The sequence below is a fragment of the Petaurus breviceps genome, unplaced genomic scaffold, assembly GCF_028583685.1.
Source record: "Petaurus breviceps papuanus isolate PSGF00001 unplaced genomic scaffold, PetGlider_PUasm1.0 37, whole genome shotgun sequence".
Lineage (NCBI taxonomy): Eukaryota > Metazoa > Chordata > Mammalia > Diprotodontia > Petauridae > Petaurus > Petaurus breviceps.
In genome coordinates, this window is record NW_027186296.1 from 18,634,330 (window position 1) to 18,654,389 (window position 20,060).

General features: G+C 38.1%; 1 protein-coding gene across 10 annotated transcripts in view; it reads right to left on the reverse strand.

The window, feature by feature from the left end:
* ATP8B4 (ATPase phospholipid transporting 8B4 (putative)) overlaps positions 1-20,060 on the reverse strand; it is a 346,626-nt gene that overhangs the window by 124,797 nt on the left and 201,769 nt on the right. For all 10 annotated transcript variants that reach the window (XM_069098021.1, XM_069098022.1, XM_069098023.1 and 7 more), the window contains 2 exons: positions 12,167-12,325; positions 1,658-1,746 (listed from right to left, as the gene is read on the reverse strand). In XM_069098021.1, coding sequence (XP_068954122.1) covers positions 1,658-1,746; positions 12,167-12,325 — 248 coding nt within the window. The remainder of the gene's footprint in view (positions 1-1,657; positions 1,747-12,166; positions 12,326-20,060) is intronic.

The window sequence follows — 20,060 nt, forward strand, 5'->3', positions numbered from 1 at the left end:
TGAAATAACATCTTCAAATGCTCAAATATTCAAAGTGAACTGTTTTTTTCGCTGACTTGGAAGTGCCCTCCAATTGTGCATATCAAAACCTATCTACATGTGCAAATCTTGCCCACGTTTTCTTGCAACTTTATAAACTTATTTAAAATGTATCATTATTTTCTTCCCCTACATAGTCAAATGTATCCATTCTGCTAAAGTAGAGCCAAGAATCAGAATACATGAATGTCACTACCTAACTAGTGAATGGCCTTAGTTCTTTTGGTGTGTAGAGACCAACATCCCTTGGAGACAACAAGAAACAACTTAGTGTTTGTAAAGAAAATAATGCCTACTAAAGAATCTCTGGAGCAATCAGGGAAAGTCTTTCCAAAGTTATTTTTAAAGTGTAATGTCTTAAAGAAATATTAGTTATTATTAATAATAACAATAAAGTAAATACTGGTTTAATCAAATGGATTATAGAAGGTAGCTTGAGGCCAAATGTAAATTAAGTACCTCCCTTCACTGCTCTCCCTTGAACTCTTTTCTCTGACTCCATATACTCACCAATCAACAGACATTGAGTGTTTTGAGTGCTAATCTGTGTAAGGTATTGTGCTAAGTGTTGGCAGTGATATAGGACACAGGGCATGGATCCTCAAGAAAATTATCATCTAGCTTGTAACACATCAACAAAATCACATGAAACATTAATTAACAATAAAGTCAACCAGTATAAGAGATATCAGAAAGCTATATATGACAGGCAAGCATAACCTGTATCATGTCTATTTGCAATAACACATAACCAAACTCCATGCAACTCAAAATCCACTATATTGTTATTGTACTCTATGCCCAGGCTATTGTAGCTCCCAGTTCCTACAAACAGCAGTTAGATTCCTACTCCCTGGGGCCTAGTATGACTTAACTGGTCCTTTCTCCCTTCCTGGTAAGTTCTTCTCTATTTCTATGGAACTATTTCCTATTACGCTGTTTCTCAGAAAGTTGTGTTTTTGTAGAACCATTCAACGATGTTGGCTAAGGCAAGCTTTTGGTAACCAAATGAGGGGTATATGCAATAAATTGTTATCAGTTCAGAGAATGATTCAATACAATTCAAATCAATTCAATAAAAATTTATGTTCTAGGCATCCTGCTAACTGCTGGGGATACAAATAAAAAGATTGTCTTTGCTATCAAGGAGTTTACAATCGGAATGAAGAGATAACTACACGCATTGAAATGTTCCAGTAAGACTTTTTGGAGGAAAAGAGACTTTCTTCACCTGGATCTTTGAAAAGTAGTAAGGATTTGAATTGAAAGAGAGAATATGGCATTCCAAGTCAGAGGAATGGCATTCTTAAAACAGAGAGAAAGGAAAGGCACCGAAGAGCCTTCATTTCTGTAATCTGATTTTCTAAAACCATACTGGCATGCAGAGAGGTTAAAAAAAAAACTTCAAGCCTCTCCCAACCAACCTTCTATCGGTCATCATTGTGACAAATTCCATAATCTTTTTTTTCTTAATTTGTTGTAGTATATAAAACACAGGATTTCTGTTCCCCAAATTCTAAATTCACATCCCTCAGGGAAATCTCTACATGTCAAACAAATAGAGTATGTTAGAATTTTAACATTAGCAATATTGCTTAACTTTATTGTAGCAACTTACCCACAATACTAGAGTATTCATTAGTCGGTCAATACTTGTCCTTTTAAATTTAGTCCTACCACTATTCTGCATTAGTTTAGTGTCAGGACCTGAAAAATAATTAAATAACAACTTTAAACTGATTATTAACAATTATTATAACAATTATTATAATTAATTTATAGCCATACATTTATCCAAAATACTTTTGTGGAATGAGTTTAACTTAAAACTTGAGTTTATTTAAATTAATTTCTAAGTTTCATTATTAGTAAAGGACAGTAATTTCAGGGCAAGTCAAATGACAAACTATCTTCTGTCATTTGACTCAAATGTTTTTTTTTCTTAAGTTATAGCTAAAGGTCTTGAGAAATGCTGTTTAAGTTCCTATGGATGGAATTAAAGATAAGTTTTGTTTTTTTGTTATCTTTGAATGCAAAGAAGTTGAGTTTAATGAAGACATTAAAATTGAAGGACTTGAAGAAATTGACTTATGGAAATGATGAAAAGGTATGAAACATAAAAAGGTAATAGTAGTAAAGCACAAGAGAATAGATTAATTTAAAGAAAACATTAGTGGAGAGTTTATATCTTGTTCAACTGATTACAAGAATATAATTAAATATTTTTGTGAATTATCTACATTGTGGGTGGAGTCTTTAATTCAGAATAATCTTTTAGGCTATAGTTCACATCTATAAAGCATTAAGTTCACAAATTGCTTGCTTAAGCACAATCCAATTATTACTAAGAAAGTTTAAATGATTTTCTGAGTCACACAGGTAGAAATGTCAGAACTAGGAATCCCATCTGAGTTCACAGATTCCCTGAAATCTATCTATGGACTCTTTGGAGGTTCACAGAACCCAGGTAAAGAACCCCAAAATAAAAGAAAGCCAGAAGAGGGTTGAGACTGGTAGAGGAGGTGAACTAGGGAAGCCAGTGCCAGTTCAGATAAAGGAGAAAAGTGTTGGAGGTGGGGAAAAACATCACTAAGGAAACTAGCTCTGATAACCAGACCAGAAGCTAAGTGAGGTGAGGAATTCCTATGAATGTGTTGAAGACTTACAGACTTTTAGACAGAGGCAGTTGTAAGCCAATGCCCAATTCAGATAAACATAGGCAAATGTAGACTAGCAAATGAACCTAAAGGTTCCAAGCTCTGAAAAGAGGCATTGTAATAAGACTACAACAGTTCCAATAAGCCAGTATAAAGCCTGATCCTGGCCCTGGCCTGTCTGAACAAAGCATGGGACAGAATCAGTTGGAATAGGTTACCATTCAGGAAGACAGGGTCCAGGTACATAATCCTCAGAGCACTAAAGAATATAGTTGGAGACCAGGCCAACTGAACAAGTGGGCACCAATACTACAGAAGGCCTGACACCAATGTGATCTCTAACATCTCACCGGGGCCTGTTAAGTCCACAGCAGACAAAATCCAATTCCTGATTAAGGATCATGCAAAGAGAAAAAAGACTAGCTGAGACTTGAACCCAGAGAAGGTACCAGGGAATTAAGTGGAGGATTAGGCCTAACAGCAGCAACAGTAGTATCTAGTCTACAGAGAATATAGTACCAAACAAGGTGTACCCAACCCACAAAAAAAGTACACAAGGGATTAGTCTAAGACTCAAATCCCAAGCCAAGTACTGCAACAAACAGTAGAAGATACAAGTAAACTGAAAAAAAAAATGTCAAATACAATTAAGAAATTTTATAAATTAAGTGAAGTCCAAGAGATATACTCAGAAAAAGAAAATAAGCTTACAATTATAATCCAGATTATCCTGCCTCCTAGTCCAGTACTCTATCATTAGACCTTACTATCTCTCCCAAAGGACCTCAATTTAAACCCCAGCCCTGTTACTTACAAACTCTATGGGGGGGGGGGGGGGAGGAAGGGAGGGGAGTCTAGGAATCAGATTTCTTCAGAAATTATTATGACACATGTGTATAGGAAAGAACATTTAGTACTGGACAAAGGAAAAAAAGATGAGTCCTGATGGTTGGTGACTCCATATGGAGTCAACCCTATGTTGACTTGACATGGACAATTGAGAAGTACACTGTGATGTTTAGAAGGGTATCCCAGATGTGCCAGAGAACAAGCTAGGATTTCTCAAACCCAACAATTAATAGCCATTCCTAGTAATTCATGAGAAAAAAATAGTATCAGCCACAAAAAAAAAACAGCAGCTCTAGAGATTATCAAATCGTTAGCAAGAGACTGGACCAGACCATTTTCATCACTATTTTGAGTCAAATGTTGAAGGGATTTTAGAAGACAAAGGAGGGCCTGGAAAGGCATTTGATTAAGATGTTTTCACTGCTCACTTTGATAGCACATACAAGAAAATTAGAACAATACAGAGATCAGCCAAGCCATTGAGCAAGGATAACATGAAAATTCATAAATTTTTCCATATTAAAAAAAAGAAAGAAGATGTTTTTACAGAACAAGATTTAGATTTCTGGTACAGGGTTTAAGATAAAGACTCAGCAGGGAATGGACTAATAATTATAATAATAATGGCCAGTACTTAAATATCACTTGAAAGTTTGAAAATGCTTTATACAAGCTATTTCATTTGGTCCTCATAACAACCCAATGAAGTAAGTGATATTCTCATTTTGCATATGAGGTAAGAAGTGTTAAGTGACTTGCCCAGGGTCACACAGCTAAGTGTCTGAGGCAGGATTTAAAATCAAATCCTCCTGACTCCAACCCCAACACTATCCCTATTCAGGGACAGTAAGATTATATTTACCTGGAGGATTGAAGATCCCTTTCAGGGAACTTTAAACTAAAAATTACCAAGAATGGCAAAAACTACCCACAGATAATCACTAAGTCAGATACTGTAGAAAGGAGCAAGGATGACATAGGAAGAAGAATATCAGCAGAGAGGTTCATTAATTCACAGGTGACACTATCAGGAAGGACAGCAATAATAGACATGAATTCAGATGTCTACATATACACACACAAAGTGAAATAGAGATCTTAATTTAGGAGGCAAGTAAATCTCAGATGAAAGTGAGACTTGATGGCATGTAAACCATTCCTGAAATGGTGATTTATAATCCTGAACTTCTCACACTCTTCCCCTGGAGCCCTTTCCTCTCATTTGCTGATTCTTCCCGAAACCTCCACATTAAGGAAATCTACCAGAAAAGTCATGTCTTCTTTCCTCTCCAGACTTCATTTCTAATTCTCTGACATGACCTGTAGGGTCCCTTCTTCTCCCTACCCCTTTTCAGTTTCCTTTTATGTGCTGTGCTGTCTTCCCTCAATAGAAGTAGGCCCCTTGATGGCTTTATTTATGTTTATATTTGTATTCATGGCCTGACACATTATTTCTGTTATTCAGTCATTTTCAGTTGTGTCCAACTCTTCATGATCTCATTTGAGGTTTTCTTGGCAAAGATACTGGAATGGTTTGCCATTTCCTTCTCCAGCTCATTTTACAGCTGAGGAAACTGAGGCAAACAGGGTTAAGTGACTTGCCCAGGGCCACACAGTTAGGAAGTATCTGAGGTCAGATTTGAACTCAGGAAACTCAGTCTTCCTGATTCCAGGGACACTCTATCCACCTTGCCACCTAGCTTAATAAATGCTTGTTGACATGGCTTGAAATACAGAAATGGAAGGATATACCTTATTCAAAAGGAAGAAATAAGGGGAGGGTGGAAGGCAATTAAATTAGACATGAATGTGTTCCTGAGATACTTCTTGGGAAAACATACAGAAGGGATGCACAGTAGAAAGCACTTAGAAGAGGGTCACTAGAAGGACAAAGAAAAGTACCGTTATAGGGAGACTATTGTACAGGGCACCCAACTAGAATAAGGTGGAATTGGATGATGAATTCTAAAGCTATTACCAGGACAGAGTCATCGATTCTGATCTGAAAGAACTTTAGAGGCCGTCTACTGCAACTCTTTCATTTAATAGATGAGGAAGCTGAGGCTCAAAAAAGTTAAATTACTTTCTTTGCTAAGGTGACAGAGTTTGTAAGTAACCGGGCTTGGAGTTAAATTGAAGTCCTTTGGGAGAGATAGTAAGGTATAATGATGGATTACTGGATTAGGAGGCAGAATCATCTGGATTCATATCCTACTTCTGACACTGACTGTGTGACCCTAGGCAATGCACTTTATTTCTTCTCTCATCTATAAAATGACAGTGTTAGATGAGATTTCCTCTGAAGTCCCTTCCAGTTAAAAACCTATGACCTTCTGAGTCCATTTCCAGCACTCTTCCCATTATAATCTGATGGAAGATTTCAACTCACCGGGCCTCTGGCAAAAATTTGTCTATAAAGCTAAAAAAAACTGATGTTTTTTCTGAACAATAATTTCTTCCATCAGAAGGTAGAGAATGCAATGTAGGCAAATGCTGTTCTATACCTGACTCAGTAGTTTTAGAGGGAATTAGTTGCTGAAGTAGAAATAATAGGAACTCAGGGAGGTTATGATCATGTCACTTCATGGTTCTCATGTCTTCTTAGAGATCATGAGAGTAGTAAAAGAGAGGGATGTCAGATTTGTTTGATAGGGCATTCTAAGCTTCTGGAGAAAAAGACTTAAAGAATTCAAAGAAAAAAGGAGTCAAAAAGCATGAAGAATGAAATTCTGATTACATGAAATTATGCTGAAAGATGGGAAAATGGTATAAAGAAATTGGAGTGCCTATAGAGAGAATTCAGAAAACTCATTTCAAGAAACACAACATATAGGACAAGGTGAATTTATGGGTATTTTTTCAAAATTTCAAAGTAAAATAATTCCCAGGGTAAAGTTAATAGTTAACATTTACATAGATCTTTAAATTTTGCAAAGTGCTTTTTACATATTATATCATTTGATCCTTACACTACTTCTAACTAGAAATAAATATGAGATGTTGCTCAATTCTTTTTATGATGTAAATAAAGCCTCAATTTTGAACCTAATGACAAAAGGCAGGCAGGCAGGCAGAAAAAGGAATGGAGGAAGGAAGGGAAAGAAAGAAGAAAATGGAAGGTATCTCATTAATGAATATAGAGATAAAATCACTAAAAACATTAGCAAATTAATAAAACAACACATTAAAATTATAATTCATCACAACCAAGTAGGATTTATATCAGGATGTTTCTTTATTGGGAAAATAATATTTATATCATATGAATTAGAAACTATAAAAATCACATTATATATCAAGAAACTGCAGAAAAAAGCCTTCCATAAAATACAGCATTTATTCGTGATAAAAAAAAACAATAGGCCTCAAGGGATTTTTTCTTTTCCCAATTAAAAGGCATCTTCCTGAAATCTGACATCAACTACAGAATTATTAGAAACATTCCTACTAAGAGAAAAACAGTATGAAACAAGAATAGACACTCTCACCACTTCCATTGGGCATAGAATGAGAAATACTAGCAATTAAAGTAACAGGCAAAAAAAATTAATGGGATTGACATAGTAAATAAAGAGATCAAATACCATTATGATTTGCAGATGATCTGAATGTTTCCCTAGAAACATTATTCTCAACAAAAATTTGGACAAAAATGGTATTAGCAAAGTTGCCAAACACAAAATAAATCTGCAAAAATCATTTGCATTTGGGAACACTGTCAACAAAGACCAAGAAAATGTTATTTTAAAAATAAGCTCCACTTATAATAGTGACAAAAAATTAGATAAATGACAATTAAATTACCCAGACATGCATAACTATATAATGATAATTATAAAGCTGCATTGATAGAAATAAAGATATAAATGACAGAAGGGAAATTCATGGTACATGGATAGGTCTGATCAATATGGTAAAAATAACAATACTGCCTAAATTCATTTCTGTATTTAATATGTTACCAACGAGGGTTTTTTAGTAGAACTCAATAAAACCATAGCAACAAGAGCTAGACTTGTGACTTGATTTTTTTTAATACATGTGGGAAAACAAATGAGAATATCAAGCATTAATCAGGGAGAGAAAAAACTGAGTAAATAAAAGTGGACTTGAATTTTCACAGGCCCCATAAAAATGTCAGGAATATTAAAGCCCCCAATAAAACTGAGCCTTTTGATAAATGCTAAGGTGAAACAGAAAATTTTTTAAAAATTATATTGTGAAGAAGAGAAAGAGAAGAAAGAATACAAAGAATACAATCAATTTTAGGTAAGATTAAATAATACCAATGGGTAAGGAAAGAAAATTAAATAATCTAGCTCCACTTTTTCTTTCCATTTCAGACTTGGAAGTACAGAATTGAAGTGGTTAATAGAAAATTGAAACCCAAGATAAATGAGATACAAAGATATCTAGTTATTCTCAAAGAATTCAATTTAGCAGGAAGAATATTCTAAGGTACTGAAAGAATTTCCAGACATTATTGCTGAGTTACTGTTAATGATATTTGAAAAACTGTAGGGAATGACAGAGGTGTCATAGGACTAGAAATGGGCAAAAGGACTATAGGCTAGTGAACTTTACTTCAATTTCTGACAAAAGGGACATCTTACGAACACTTGAAAGGGGAGTGGTATTCACTAGAACTAGCATGGGTTCATTAAAACCAAATCAAGCCAGACTAAACTTCATTTTCTAAAAGGGTAATTAGAATGACTCATATGAAGATCATCTGAAGGAACCTCGGCATGTTTATGCTGGAGAAGAGAAGAATGAGGGGGTCACCAGGCTGTCTTGGAGTGTTTGAAGGGCTGTCATATGAAAGAGAAATTAGATTTGTTTTGCTTGGCTCCATAGAAAAAAACTAGAAGCAGTGCACAGAAGTTGTTGAGAGACATGTTTTATCTCGATTTAAAGGAAAACTTCTTGGCAACTGAGTGATCAAAAAAATGAAATAAACTTCCTCAGGAGGTAGAGAGCTCCTCATCACTAGAATTGTTCAAGCACAGCAAGGAGAAGGAATTCCTGTTCCTACTATGTGCAGCATGTTTTGCTAGACACTGTAGGATTAAAAAATAAGACCAAGAAAACGTGTGCCTTTTAGATAACATGTTACTTATTAAATAGCACCTTAAAGAAGATAAGAATTATGGAAAGCCTAGCCAAGAGGGGCAATGTTTTCTAGAGATGAGGGGTTAGTCAACAAAAAAACAGGAAGAAAAATGATAGACTGACTAGAATGTTTGACTAGTACAGTTTGTATGGGTGAGGTAGGGCAATATAAAATGTCTTAGAAAGGCAGTTTGGATCCAGATCATGGATAGCTTTAATGGCCAGACTGAGGAGCTTGTGATTGAGCCTAGAAGTAACTATAAGGAGCCACTGAAGACCTATAAGCAAGGGAGTAGTAGCATGGGCAGACCTGGTCTCAGTTCCCTTGTCTGTAAAACAAAAGAGGGAGGTTGGACTCACTGACTCTCTCTCCTGACCCACACTTGAGATTAGGAAAGTTGCAGACTATGAAATTTCACTCTTCTAGAAAGTCAGATAGCTTGTAAATCTAATTATTTACATTAAATGACCACCATCCAGCCACCGCCTCACTACTGCATACACTCTGGCCATCATTCTCACCTCCCCACTATCACAACCTTGGACAGTGCTCCTGGGTCACCTTCTCCCTTCTCTGCAGTAGTGGGGAACCATGTGTGTAGAATTCTGGATATGATGTCAGACTTGTATGATAAGTTACTAAGTTTTTCTGAGCTGCATTTTTTCCTCCTTTTTTCACTTTGTTTTATAAGATGACTCTCAGGGTCAGAGTAGGGGAAGGTATTTGAAAGTAAAGGTGATATAAAAACAAAAATCATTTCATACACAGGCACATTTTAAAGAAGTCTCATGGATTGACTGGAAGTTGATAAACAGTCACAGAATTCATGTTAGGCAAAAAAAAATATCCTAATGGGGAAAAAAAAAAGACAGAAGGAAATATCTGATCATGGGCTAACTTCCTTGACCAAATAATAAAGACATCTGATCTGGAGAATTATGGAGCCAGATGGAATCCCCAGATACCACACATATATTGCCATATTTCTAGGGATTTCCCATGACCTTAAAATGGCAGTGCCCCAAATAGCAGGATTTTTACCAACAGACACAGCTGAGAATATTTAGCAAAAACTGGGAGTTTCTTAGATTTGGAATATTTCAGTCTTTAATGAATTTTTTTTTGTTTTTGATGATGGTAGCTATTTAACCAAAGCATTCATATTTTTAATTGCACACATAGTCCATGAACCTAAGAAGCATCTTAATTTGGTATCAGGGTGAATAGCTGGCTCAAAATGGTATGCTAGCAACCAAAACTATGAATGTGTTCACAAGGCTTCATAAAATGGTTTCATTGTATTCTTTCTTAACAACAAAGCATAGCTCTAATCACAGAGACAGTGTGGAGAAAGGGGGAAAACAGGCAAAAGAATAAACTGTCCCTTCTCTTTTTAGCATCTACTATCAAATTTATGACATCCCCAAATGTTAAGATGAACTGCAGGGTCCAGACAGAAGAGTAAATTTTGAGTCTTCAACAAAACAGAGACTCTATTTGCCCTTCTGTTTACTAGACTTTAAATTCTGGAAAAGGGAGTCCTCCTTTTTCACTATCTCTTCCCAGTCTACACTGCTCCCCATACTCTATTTTGAAAGGAAGGATTGCTTGGTTAGAGTGCTGTATGTGTGGTGGAAAGGCGAATGATGAAGAGTGACAAATGGTGACAACCTAAAGATATCCCTGATGATGGGTGAAACCAATAACGAGTGGATATTGGAACACAAAAACAAAATAAGGCAATTAAGTTAGGGAGAGGGGAATGATGGCACACAGAGGGGAAAAAGAAGCCTCCAGAGGCTTTGCCCTGACCTTGCACAGGGGAGATGGCAGCAAAAGATTGAAGAACTCTCAGGAGGCACCATGATGTAGTGGAAACAGTATGAGCCATAGGGTCCAAAGGGCCAGATTCATACCCCAGATCAGTTGCCTACTGCCTATAATAGCTTGGGCAGATTACTTGATACTCTGGGCCTTGGTTTTCTCAAATGCAAAATGAGAGAGCTGAACAAGACAACCTCCAATCTTTCAACTTTGCATCTTATTATCCTGTGAGTAGTCCCCAAAGAGCCAGCATGGTACAATGGATAGAGTGCCAGATTAGGTTTTAGGAAGCACTGGGTTTGAATCCCACCTCAGACAGACACTTACTACCTGTGTGACCATGACCAATTTACCTAACCTCTCTGAACCTCAGTTTCCTCATCTATAAAGTGAGGAGACTGAACTTGGTTGCCTCTAAGGCCCCTTCCAGTTTTATATCTATGAACCTTGTGAGAAAACTGTCCAGACTATGGAGTTGGAAAGAACCAAGTACAATAACAGAAAGCTAGAGGGAATAAAAAAGTCTTTCATCCTCTCCCCCAACCCTTGATTAACAATTAATAAACATTTATTAATTTAACATTAAACATTTATTAATTTAACACTAAACACTTATCTACCATGTGCTAGAGGCTAGGAAAACAAATGCAAAGAATGAAACAATTCCTATTAATCTTCTACATTAACTTGCTTTGTATGTATGTGCTTGCATGGGGTCTTCCTATCCTTGAAAGCAGGGACTATATTTTGCCTGTACCCCCAAGGCTTAGCACAGCACCTGGCACATAGTAAGTGCTTAATAAATGTTTATTGATTGATTGATTCTGTTGGGGAGACAAGCACCATAGAGAGCAGTTAACAAAAGCAAGGACTTGGAGGGGAGAGGATGGTGCTAGGGAAAGGATACTTGAGAAGCCCTCCAACTGCAGATTGTAAGTGACTCTGAAGATGTTCACATATATCTCTATTTTGAGCCTCTATTTTGTTTTCCTTCTTTTAGTAAAGCTTCCTCTGTAATAGTATGAACTATGCTCAGCCTTTTGTATAAATGCTGGAAAGGGGAGTCCTCCTTTTTCACTATTTCTTCCCAGTCTACACTGCTCCCAAAACTCTATTTTGAAAGGAAGGATTGCTTGGTTGGTATGTTGTATGTATTAGTATGCTGTATTCGAAGAATGATGAAAAGTGACAAATTCTTTTGCAGGTAGCATGTATATATTTGTTCCGGTTTCATAATTTGAGGCGGGAAGCCAGGAGAAGTAAGATCACCCAGTATGGGCCTGGCCTGTTTTGTCATGAAAGTCTCAGACACAAGGGTTACATACAAAAATAGCAGAGTCAGTCCTTCAATAAGGACATAAAACAAGAAAAACAGGACTCTGTGTGTGTGTGTGTGTCCTTCATAGCTTAATCAGGCTTAAATATCCTAGAAAGTACATTTCTAAGCATGTATACATTGGAGCCAAAGGGGCTAGGCAACCAGTAGAATAATCAAGTCTTTTCCATTGAAATCTACAGTTTACAGAGCAGCATTTTCTATGGAGAATGGGGGTGGGGACAGGGGGAGAAAGCCTTGCCCTCATCCAAACAAACTTAGGCTTGTTAACAAGATGATGGCTGGAATGTGCTGATGTGTATCTCAAGGAGAGAACAAATAAAGAAAACTAGGGAAAGATAGATGTACCTGCAAAAATAACCATCCCAAAGCACCAGCTGGTGTTTCTCAATACACAGCCTCTCAGAATTATCTTCTCATTGTTGAGTGGGTACTTGTTATCTTTCCAAGAGAGATCTCCTGTGAATTTATCTAATTTGTTGTTAGGAGGCTCACAGGCAACAACCCCTGTAAAATAAAAAGCAAATATGTTATGACTCACTTCAAATGTTCTTTAGAAACAGTGTCCTGTACTACCACAATGTCTCTAATATATAATACCATATAATAACAGACATTACGTTTATAGAATTGTACTAGGCAGAAAGAGTGCTGATTTGGAGTCCAGAGAACCTGGGTTCGAATCCCAACACAGCCACTTGCTGCCAATCCCTAAACCTTCCCGGGCCTCAGTGTCCCAATCTGCAAAAGAAGACCCTACTCCCTAATCACCAGGGATCTTCCAGCTAGGATTCTAACTATAAAGAACATTCACTTAATGAGTCTTTTATAAGGAGCTTTTAGGACTATCCATAGTAGAGATATCAAATTTAGAGATATATGTTTCTAAAATCATATATCCCTTGCCTATCAAGACATAAAAATTGAGTACTGAAAAGAAAAATAAAATTACAAACCCTTTTTTTCCCTTTATAGTTTAAATGATGTTTTTACTTGGGTAATATGATCATAGGATTATGCAGAAGTGGAAGAGATCTTTTAGGTCTTCTAATCCAACTCCCCCTCTCCATTTTTACAGATAAGGAAACTAAAGTCTGGAAAGGTCAAATGTCTTGCCCAAAGAGTTTACAACCCAGAACCCCGATCGTCTGCCTCCAGAGGATAGCATCTAAAAAATATCACCCTTTTTATTTTTCAAGGAAATGAGGGTTAAGTGATTTGCCCAGGGTCCCACAGTTAATAAGTGTCTGAGGTTGGATTTGAACTTAGGTCCTCCTGACTCCAGGGTCAGTGCTCTAAACACTGTATCACCTAACTGTCTCTATAACATCCTTTTTTACCAAACTACACTGCTTCTCCATAAAGGCATGATTTAATTCCTCCATTCAGAATATGGTCCAAATCTATGATTTCACTGGTGTGGGGAACTTATAATGCAGAAACTCCCTCACCAAAAGCAAATCATTGCCCTCTCTGAAATTTATAATCTTATGGAGTTGCCCAGGGCACTTTGAGATTAAGTCATTTGTCCAGGGTCACATAATCAGAAATGTGTCAGAGGTTGGATTTGAACTTGTCTTCCTGACTCCAGGAATGACTTTCTATTCAAAACTCCAAGTGACAAAAGAAAAGGACTCTTCTGTGATTTCTCAGGCTTTTATCCTCCAAGACCACAGTTTCAATTTCAGAAGAGTTAACATTTTAGGGATCCCCTGTTGAAACCATCCAAAGTAGTTTGTGGCTTCACATTCACCAGGGTTATCACAGCACACAATTGCTTCAGCATACCAGACAGAAAGCATAAAATTGGCTGTTCTATACACTACCATGCTTCTAAGTCAGCTAAACTTGAGGCTTATTTGGAACATATGGACAAGAATGTCTGGAGATGCCTTTCAGATACAGGACTATTTTTTCATATCTTAATTAGATTCATAGCTCTCATGATTAATATTTTTTTCTGAAAGATGTCATGCAATCTCCTTGAAACTGAATGGGACAGATTTGCCTGTCCTTTAATCTCATGCCCACCTGAATATGAAGGCATCATATTTATTCCATTATTCCATTAAACAATAGCACATGAAAACCAAAGTGAAGTTGATTTTTAGCTAGCTGGAGACAGAGAAAATCTACCTGTGTGGCCTCTTTTCTAATGTAAGGACCACCTTAATTAACACAAGATTAACACAAATTTGTGTTACAAACAATTAGAGCCAGGAGATAGAAAAAGCAGTAGGGACTGGAGAAACAGAAAGCAGAAGCAAAGTTAGGTTGTGATGAGTGAAAGCATATCCTCTTTGGGTGAAGCACTCAAAGTTTAAGGTCAAAAGCATTTTTAAAAGGGGTTCCTAGAGAACCTCTTCCCAACACAACCCAGGAACTTCTGATGTGAGGATTGATGGAATCAGGAGAATAGAAGCTTGAAACTTTGAAAAAGGATGAGGCCTGAGAGGGTGAGGGGTAAAAAAGAAAGGTGGACAGTGAATCATCAGACAAGGTTATAGGGAGATAGAGTCTGGATTAGCCAACAGGAAAGCTGGGCCTCAAGCCAAGCAGCCTCCTGATCTTAATTTGGTCTCCCAAGTAGATTTCCCTGAAGGGAAGTGATATTTCCCATTGCAAGCTATTAAACTGGTTTGTTGGTTCAGATGCCTCTTGGGTTAGTTGCCTAACTCAATATTTAGGTTCACTGAGGCCAGTGTTCAGAGAGGCAAAGCTCAACCTTAAGCTTTGTTTGTGACCTTGACCTTACCACCCAAGGGCCATTACTACTGAGGAGACATTCTCAGGCTCATATCTTTCGTAACTCACTGAAATTTTTCAAGATGGCTTTTGGAAAAGGACAGTCCATGATGGGCAGGAGGATAGATGAAAACCTGGTACAAATGAAGCTTTCATATTAAGGAAAACTTCTGTGCCCCAACAGCTTTAATCACATGTCTGTAGCCTCCCAATGACAACAGAACGAGACAATTCAAGGCCGAATAGACTAGACCACAGTGCAGATAATTACGGCTGGGAAAGCCTTCAACCAAGTTTTAAGATTACAGAATTTGTTTCCGCACCACTGCCACCCTCCCCCCCCCCAAAAAAAAAACACTAATAATTATCATTCCTGTCTTTGGTACAACTTGCTTTTTTTTTTTTTGCCTCGAAAATGGTCAAAATGGGTGTCACTACCAAAACCTATGAATTAGCAGTATAGTTGACAGCTCTGCAAGAAGCTCATTCGCTCCTTTGACCCAAGCCCCAATTTCTCAGGCTTCAAGTTTGGTCATAAAAAATGTGCTTTGGGCAAAAACAACATGATACAGAGTCTCTGCCAACAGGAATATAAAAAACAGGCTTATTTGATCATTTTTATTGTCGCAAGCAAACTCTGACATGGAAGAGAATACAGCCGTGAACACGTCCCCTTGCTTCTCCAGGCCCTGGAGGCCAATCCACTTCTGGCCCTTCCCCAAGGGTGTGGTTCTAGACAAGGACAAAAAAGCCTGGCAGGCCAAGGAAGACTGCTTTAATTCAGAGAAGTGTTTGCTGGCCAAATCATCCCTCCTTGGGAGAATCAGTGGGATTCCAGAGGTTTCTATAGTGTCAGGCCAAAATAAAATGCCACTTAATGAGCACAAGTGTAAGGAGAAAGACACTACTTAAGGTCTAGGATCAAACTCTAACATCTTCTTCATCAATGAAACAGCATGACTGACCCTGTGGCTTGGCAATTCTGTCACCACTAGATACCGGTTTAACAACCTTGGCCCTACTTCTCCTATCCCAGGTCATAAGAACGAAGGAAGGAAGAAAGGAAGGAAGTGAAAATGTGAGGGGAAGGGAAAATGAGGGGAGGAGGAAATGGGGAGAAGGGAAAGGGAAAAGAAAAAAAGGAAGGAAGAAAGGAAAAAAGGAAGGAGAGAAGGAAGGGAGGGAAAGATGGAGGGAGGGAGGGAGGGAGGGAGGGAGGGAGGGAGGGAGAAAGGAAGGCAAGAGTTCCCTGAGGGCTGCAAAAAGGCAAATTAGAAAATGGGGCAGAAAACTAAAGCATAAAGAGAGGAAATTTTCTCTTCTTTCCTTAAGTTCCCAGCACTAGTAGGTAACCTCTTACTCTGCTCTACAGGGGAGTTTACAATCATCCAATATAAACTTCTTCAATACTCTTCCTCTGGCAAAAGGGACAATTTCAGAGAAGCCTGGAAACACTTGTATTAATGGATACAGAATGAAATGAACAGAACCAGAAGAATTTATACTCCAAGAAAATCATTGAAAAAGGAACACTTTTGAAACACAATTCCTCTGTTCAATGCAATGACCAACCATGATCCCAGAGGGCTGGTGATGAAGCAGGGTACATACTTCTTGACAGAAAGGTGAGTGATGAAAGGACTCAAGATGCAGAAAGAGACAGATTTTTAGACATGGCTATGCACAAATTTGTTTTGCTTGACTAAGAATATTTTTATAAGTTACATAAAAGGAAAAAAAACTAATACTTAAAAAAAAGTAAAATTAAAGTTACATAAATCAAACAAAAAAACACGCTTCCCTCAGCCAGTCAATTTCCTCACTTATCCTGTTCTCTTTCCTTTCAGTCTCAGAGTAAAGCATGACCCTTTGCCACAGGAGGAAAAAAACTGACTTCCCTAGCAGCAATGAGACATGTGAGTGAGTGAGCCTGAATTTAGAGAGAGCTGGCCAGCAGGGTCATACAAATTTGCTAGAGCCAAACAAAGTGAAAGGAAGGAAATCTTAAATTACATCAAAAAACTATAACCATATAAAAATGTTTGGGAGATGAAGAGTACTCTCTTAGATTTTTCTCTTTCACTGATGTAGTTTAATGAAAAAGGATGGAGAAATATAATAGGAGTTTGATGATCGAAAAAGCAACAGTCTAAGAGTATTACCTTTTCTTCATTGAAAATGTGTTGACAAGCAAAACATCACATTTGATTACCCTTCAAACACTCTATCCTTCTGTTCCTTGAACTCTTCAATTACTGTGACCTCCACTTCTGTTCTACTTTAGCCAGCAACCAGGGTGGTCATACTTCAGACCTCACCATCTTTCAGACATTCCATTACCAAATTCCCAATGCTGAAATTCTTTCTAACTATAATCTCCTCTCCTTCTTCCTCTCCCTCCCCTTTATTTTTCCCAGGCTTGTTTTTCACCCCCAATTTGACCTTCAGTCTCTTGGTCATTCTCCTTTTCCATTTGGCCCAGGTCCAATCTCACTTTGCTCTCTTTCCTCTCTACCTAGACTTGACTCAACTATTTCAAGAGTGCTCTCTCCTATAACTTTTGATCCCTTGCTCCACTGACCCCACATTGTTACCACCCTGCTAATCTTCAGTTCTAAAAAACTCCTACCAAAAGACTCCCCCTCTGCCCATAATCTTATCTAGATAAACGTACTAGAGTGAAACCATCTTCTCACTCATTCATATTCCTAACATCTCAGGATCATAGATGTGCTTCTGGAAAGGACCTCAGAAGCCACCTAGTCCAATGTGTTCATTTTAGAAATAAGGAAACTAAGGATGAAGGAGGTTAAGTGACTTTCCCAATACTGCACTAATTTCAGTACATATCTTCTTATTCTACATTAACAGTATATCTCATCCATCAGTTCAATTCAACAAACACCTAAGTCCTATGTTCAAGGCTCTGAAGTAGTCTCTGGGGATTCAAACTGGCCACTCCATATTACTATTCTCAACTTGACCTCTCTACTCTCCGTGCTTTGTCCTGGTTCTCATGCCTAGAATGCTCTGCAACACCCCCCTTCCCAGCTGTCCTCTTTGACACTAATTTCCCTCTTAGAAGAACAGAGATGAAATCTTAAGAAAACATCAGTTCATGCCCAAAGAGCATATATAAAATATATAAATGTGCATACCCTTTGACCCAGCAATATCACTTTACAGCTGTATCCCAAAGATATCATACAAGTGGGAGGGAGACCTGTATGTACAAAAATATTTATTGCAGCTCTTTTGTGGTGGCAAAGAATTGGAAATCAAGGCCATGCTCATCAATTGGGGAATGGCTGAACAACTTGTGATATATGGATGTAATGGAATACTATTGTGCTATAAGAAATGAGGAGCAGATGGACTTCATAATAACCTGGAGAGACTTATATAAACTGATGCTGAGTGAGGAGAGAAGAACTGGGAGAACTTTGTACACAATCACAGACACATCGTATGTGTGACGACTCACTTTGATAGACTGGGCTCCTCTCAGCAATGCAAGGTTATAAGACAACTCCAAAGGACTCATGATGGAAAGGGCTATCCTCATCCAGAGAAAGAGTTACAGAGTCTGAATGCAGACTGAAGCAAACTACTTGCTCTCTCTCTTTTGTGTTTGGTTTTGTTTCGATCCTTCTTTCCCGTTGTTTACCCCATTGGTTATAACTCTTCTTTGCAGCTTGACTAATGTTTAATAAGAAGGTATTTGTAGAACCTATATAAGTTGTATGCCCCCATGAGGGGGATGTGATAGAGGGAGGAGGAGAAAATAGGGAACTAAGGGATTGTGGAACTGAATGTTATAAACTAAAAGTAAATAAATTAATTAAAAAATCAAAAAAAGAAAACATCAGTTCACTTGGCTTACAATCCACTGAGGCAATTAGGTGGTACAATGAACACTGAGACTAGAGTTCAAATCCAGCCTCAGACACTTATCAGCTATGTGACCCTGGCCAAGTCATTTAACCTCAGTTTCTTCAACTGAGTAAAATAGGGATAATAACCGTACTTATCGGGGCGGCCAGGTAGCACAGCGAGTAAGAGCACCGGCTCCAGTGTTGAGAAGACCTGGAGATCAAATCCCAGGCTCAGACACTTAGCACCCACCCAGAAACACCTGGCCGTGTAACCTTGAGCAAGTTACTTAACCCCCATTGCTTAGGGGCGGCCAGGTGGCTCAGCGAGTAAGAGCACCGGCTCCAGTGTCAGGATGACCTGGATCAAAACCTGGCCTCAGATACTCAGCACCACACCCAGAAATAACTGGCCGTGTAACCTTGAGCAAGTTACTTAACCCCGATTGCTTTAAAAAAAATAACCGTACTTATCTCCCAGGGTTATTGTGATGGTCAAATGAGAAAATATTTATTTATTTATTTTGCTTTTTGGAAGGGGGAAAGTAGGGCAATTGAGGTTAAGTGACTTGCCCAAGGTCACATGGCTTGTTTTTTGTGTTAAGTGTCTGAGGTCAGATTTGAACTCAGGTCCTCCTGACTCCAGGGCTGGTGCTCTATTCACTGCATCACCTAGCTGTCCCATGAGATAATATATATAAAGTACTTAACACAGTGCCTGGCATACACCAAATGCTTAAAGAAGCATGGCAGAAAGTGTTGGATTTGTAGTGAAGAAGTCCAAGTTCAAATTCCATTTTTATTAATCACTACTTAATAGCTTCAGTTAAATCTCCTCTTTGGGATTGAATATTCTTAGCTATAAAAAATAGGGATTCATAGATTTAGAGATTAAAGGAGCCTCAAATACTATCTCATGCAATATCCTTGTTTTACAGATGAGAAAACTGAGGCCCAGGAAGTTTGGGCAAACCAGGCACTTAGTCAATTGTGTACATGCATCAGAAGCTATTTCCTCCTTGCTGTCCCGTGGCTTCCTTCCCCACCTATCACTATCCCAGTTTGAAATGTTTATACAAGAATTAACAGCCATGTTGCTGCCCCTGAGGTGTCAGTAGTGGATGTTTGTTCCCTCCCTTTAGTCTTTCAAGTTCTCTTTCCTCCTACCTATTCCTACCTCTTCTGTTTTCCCTTCTCCTCTTTCCTTAGGGGATCAGCAGCAGTAGTGAAACTGGAGTGACAGTCTTCCCATGCCCAATGCAGATTGTCTGTGCCTAATGTGTGTGGCTATACCAGAGCATCACAGATTTGATGTTGGAAGGGACCATAGAGACCATGCAGTATATTCCTCACATTTTACAGATGAGGAAATAGAGGATGAGAAAAGTTAAGAAACATGCCCATGGTCACAGAACCAGAGCTAGAAAGTATTCTAGGCAGAATTTGAATTTAGGTCTTTCTGACTCCAAGTCTCGTACTCTATCCCCTGAGTCACTTCACCATGGAAAGGAAAGGGAAAAGGGAAAAGGGAAAAGGAAAAAGGAAAAAGGAAAAAGGGAAAAGGGAAAAGGGAAAAGGGGAAAGGAAAGGAAAGGAAAGGAAAGGAAAGGAAAGGAAAGGAAAGG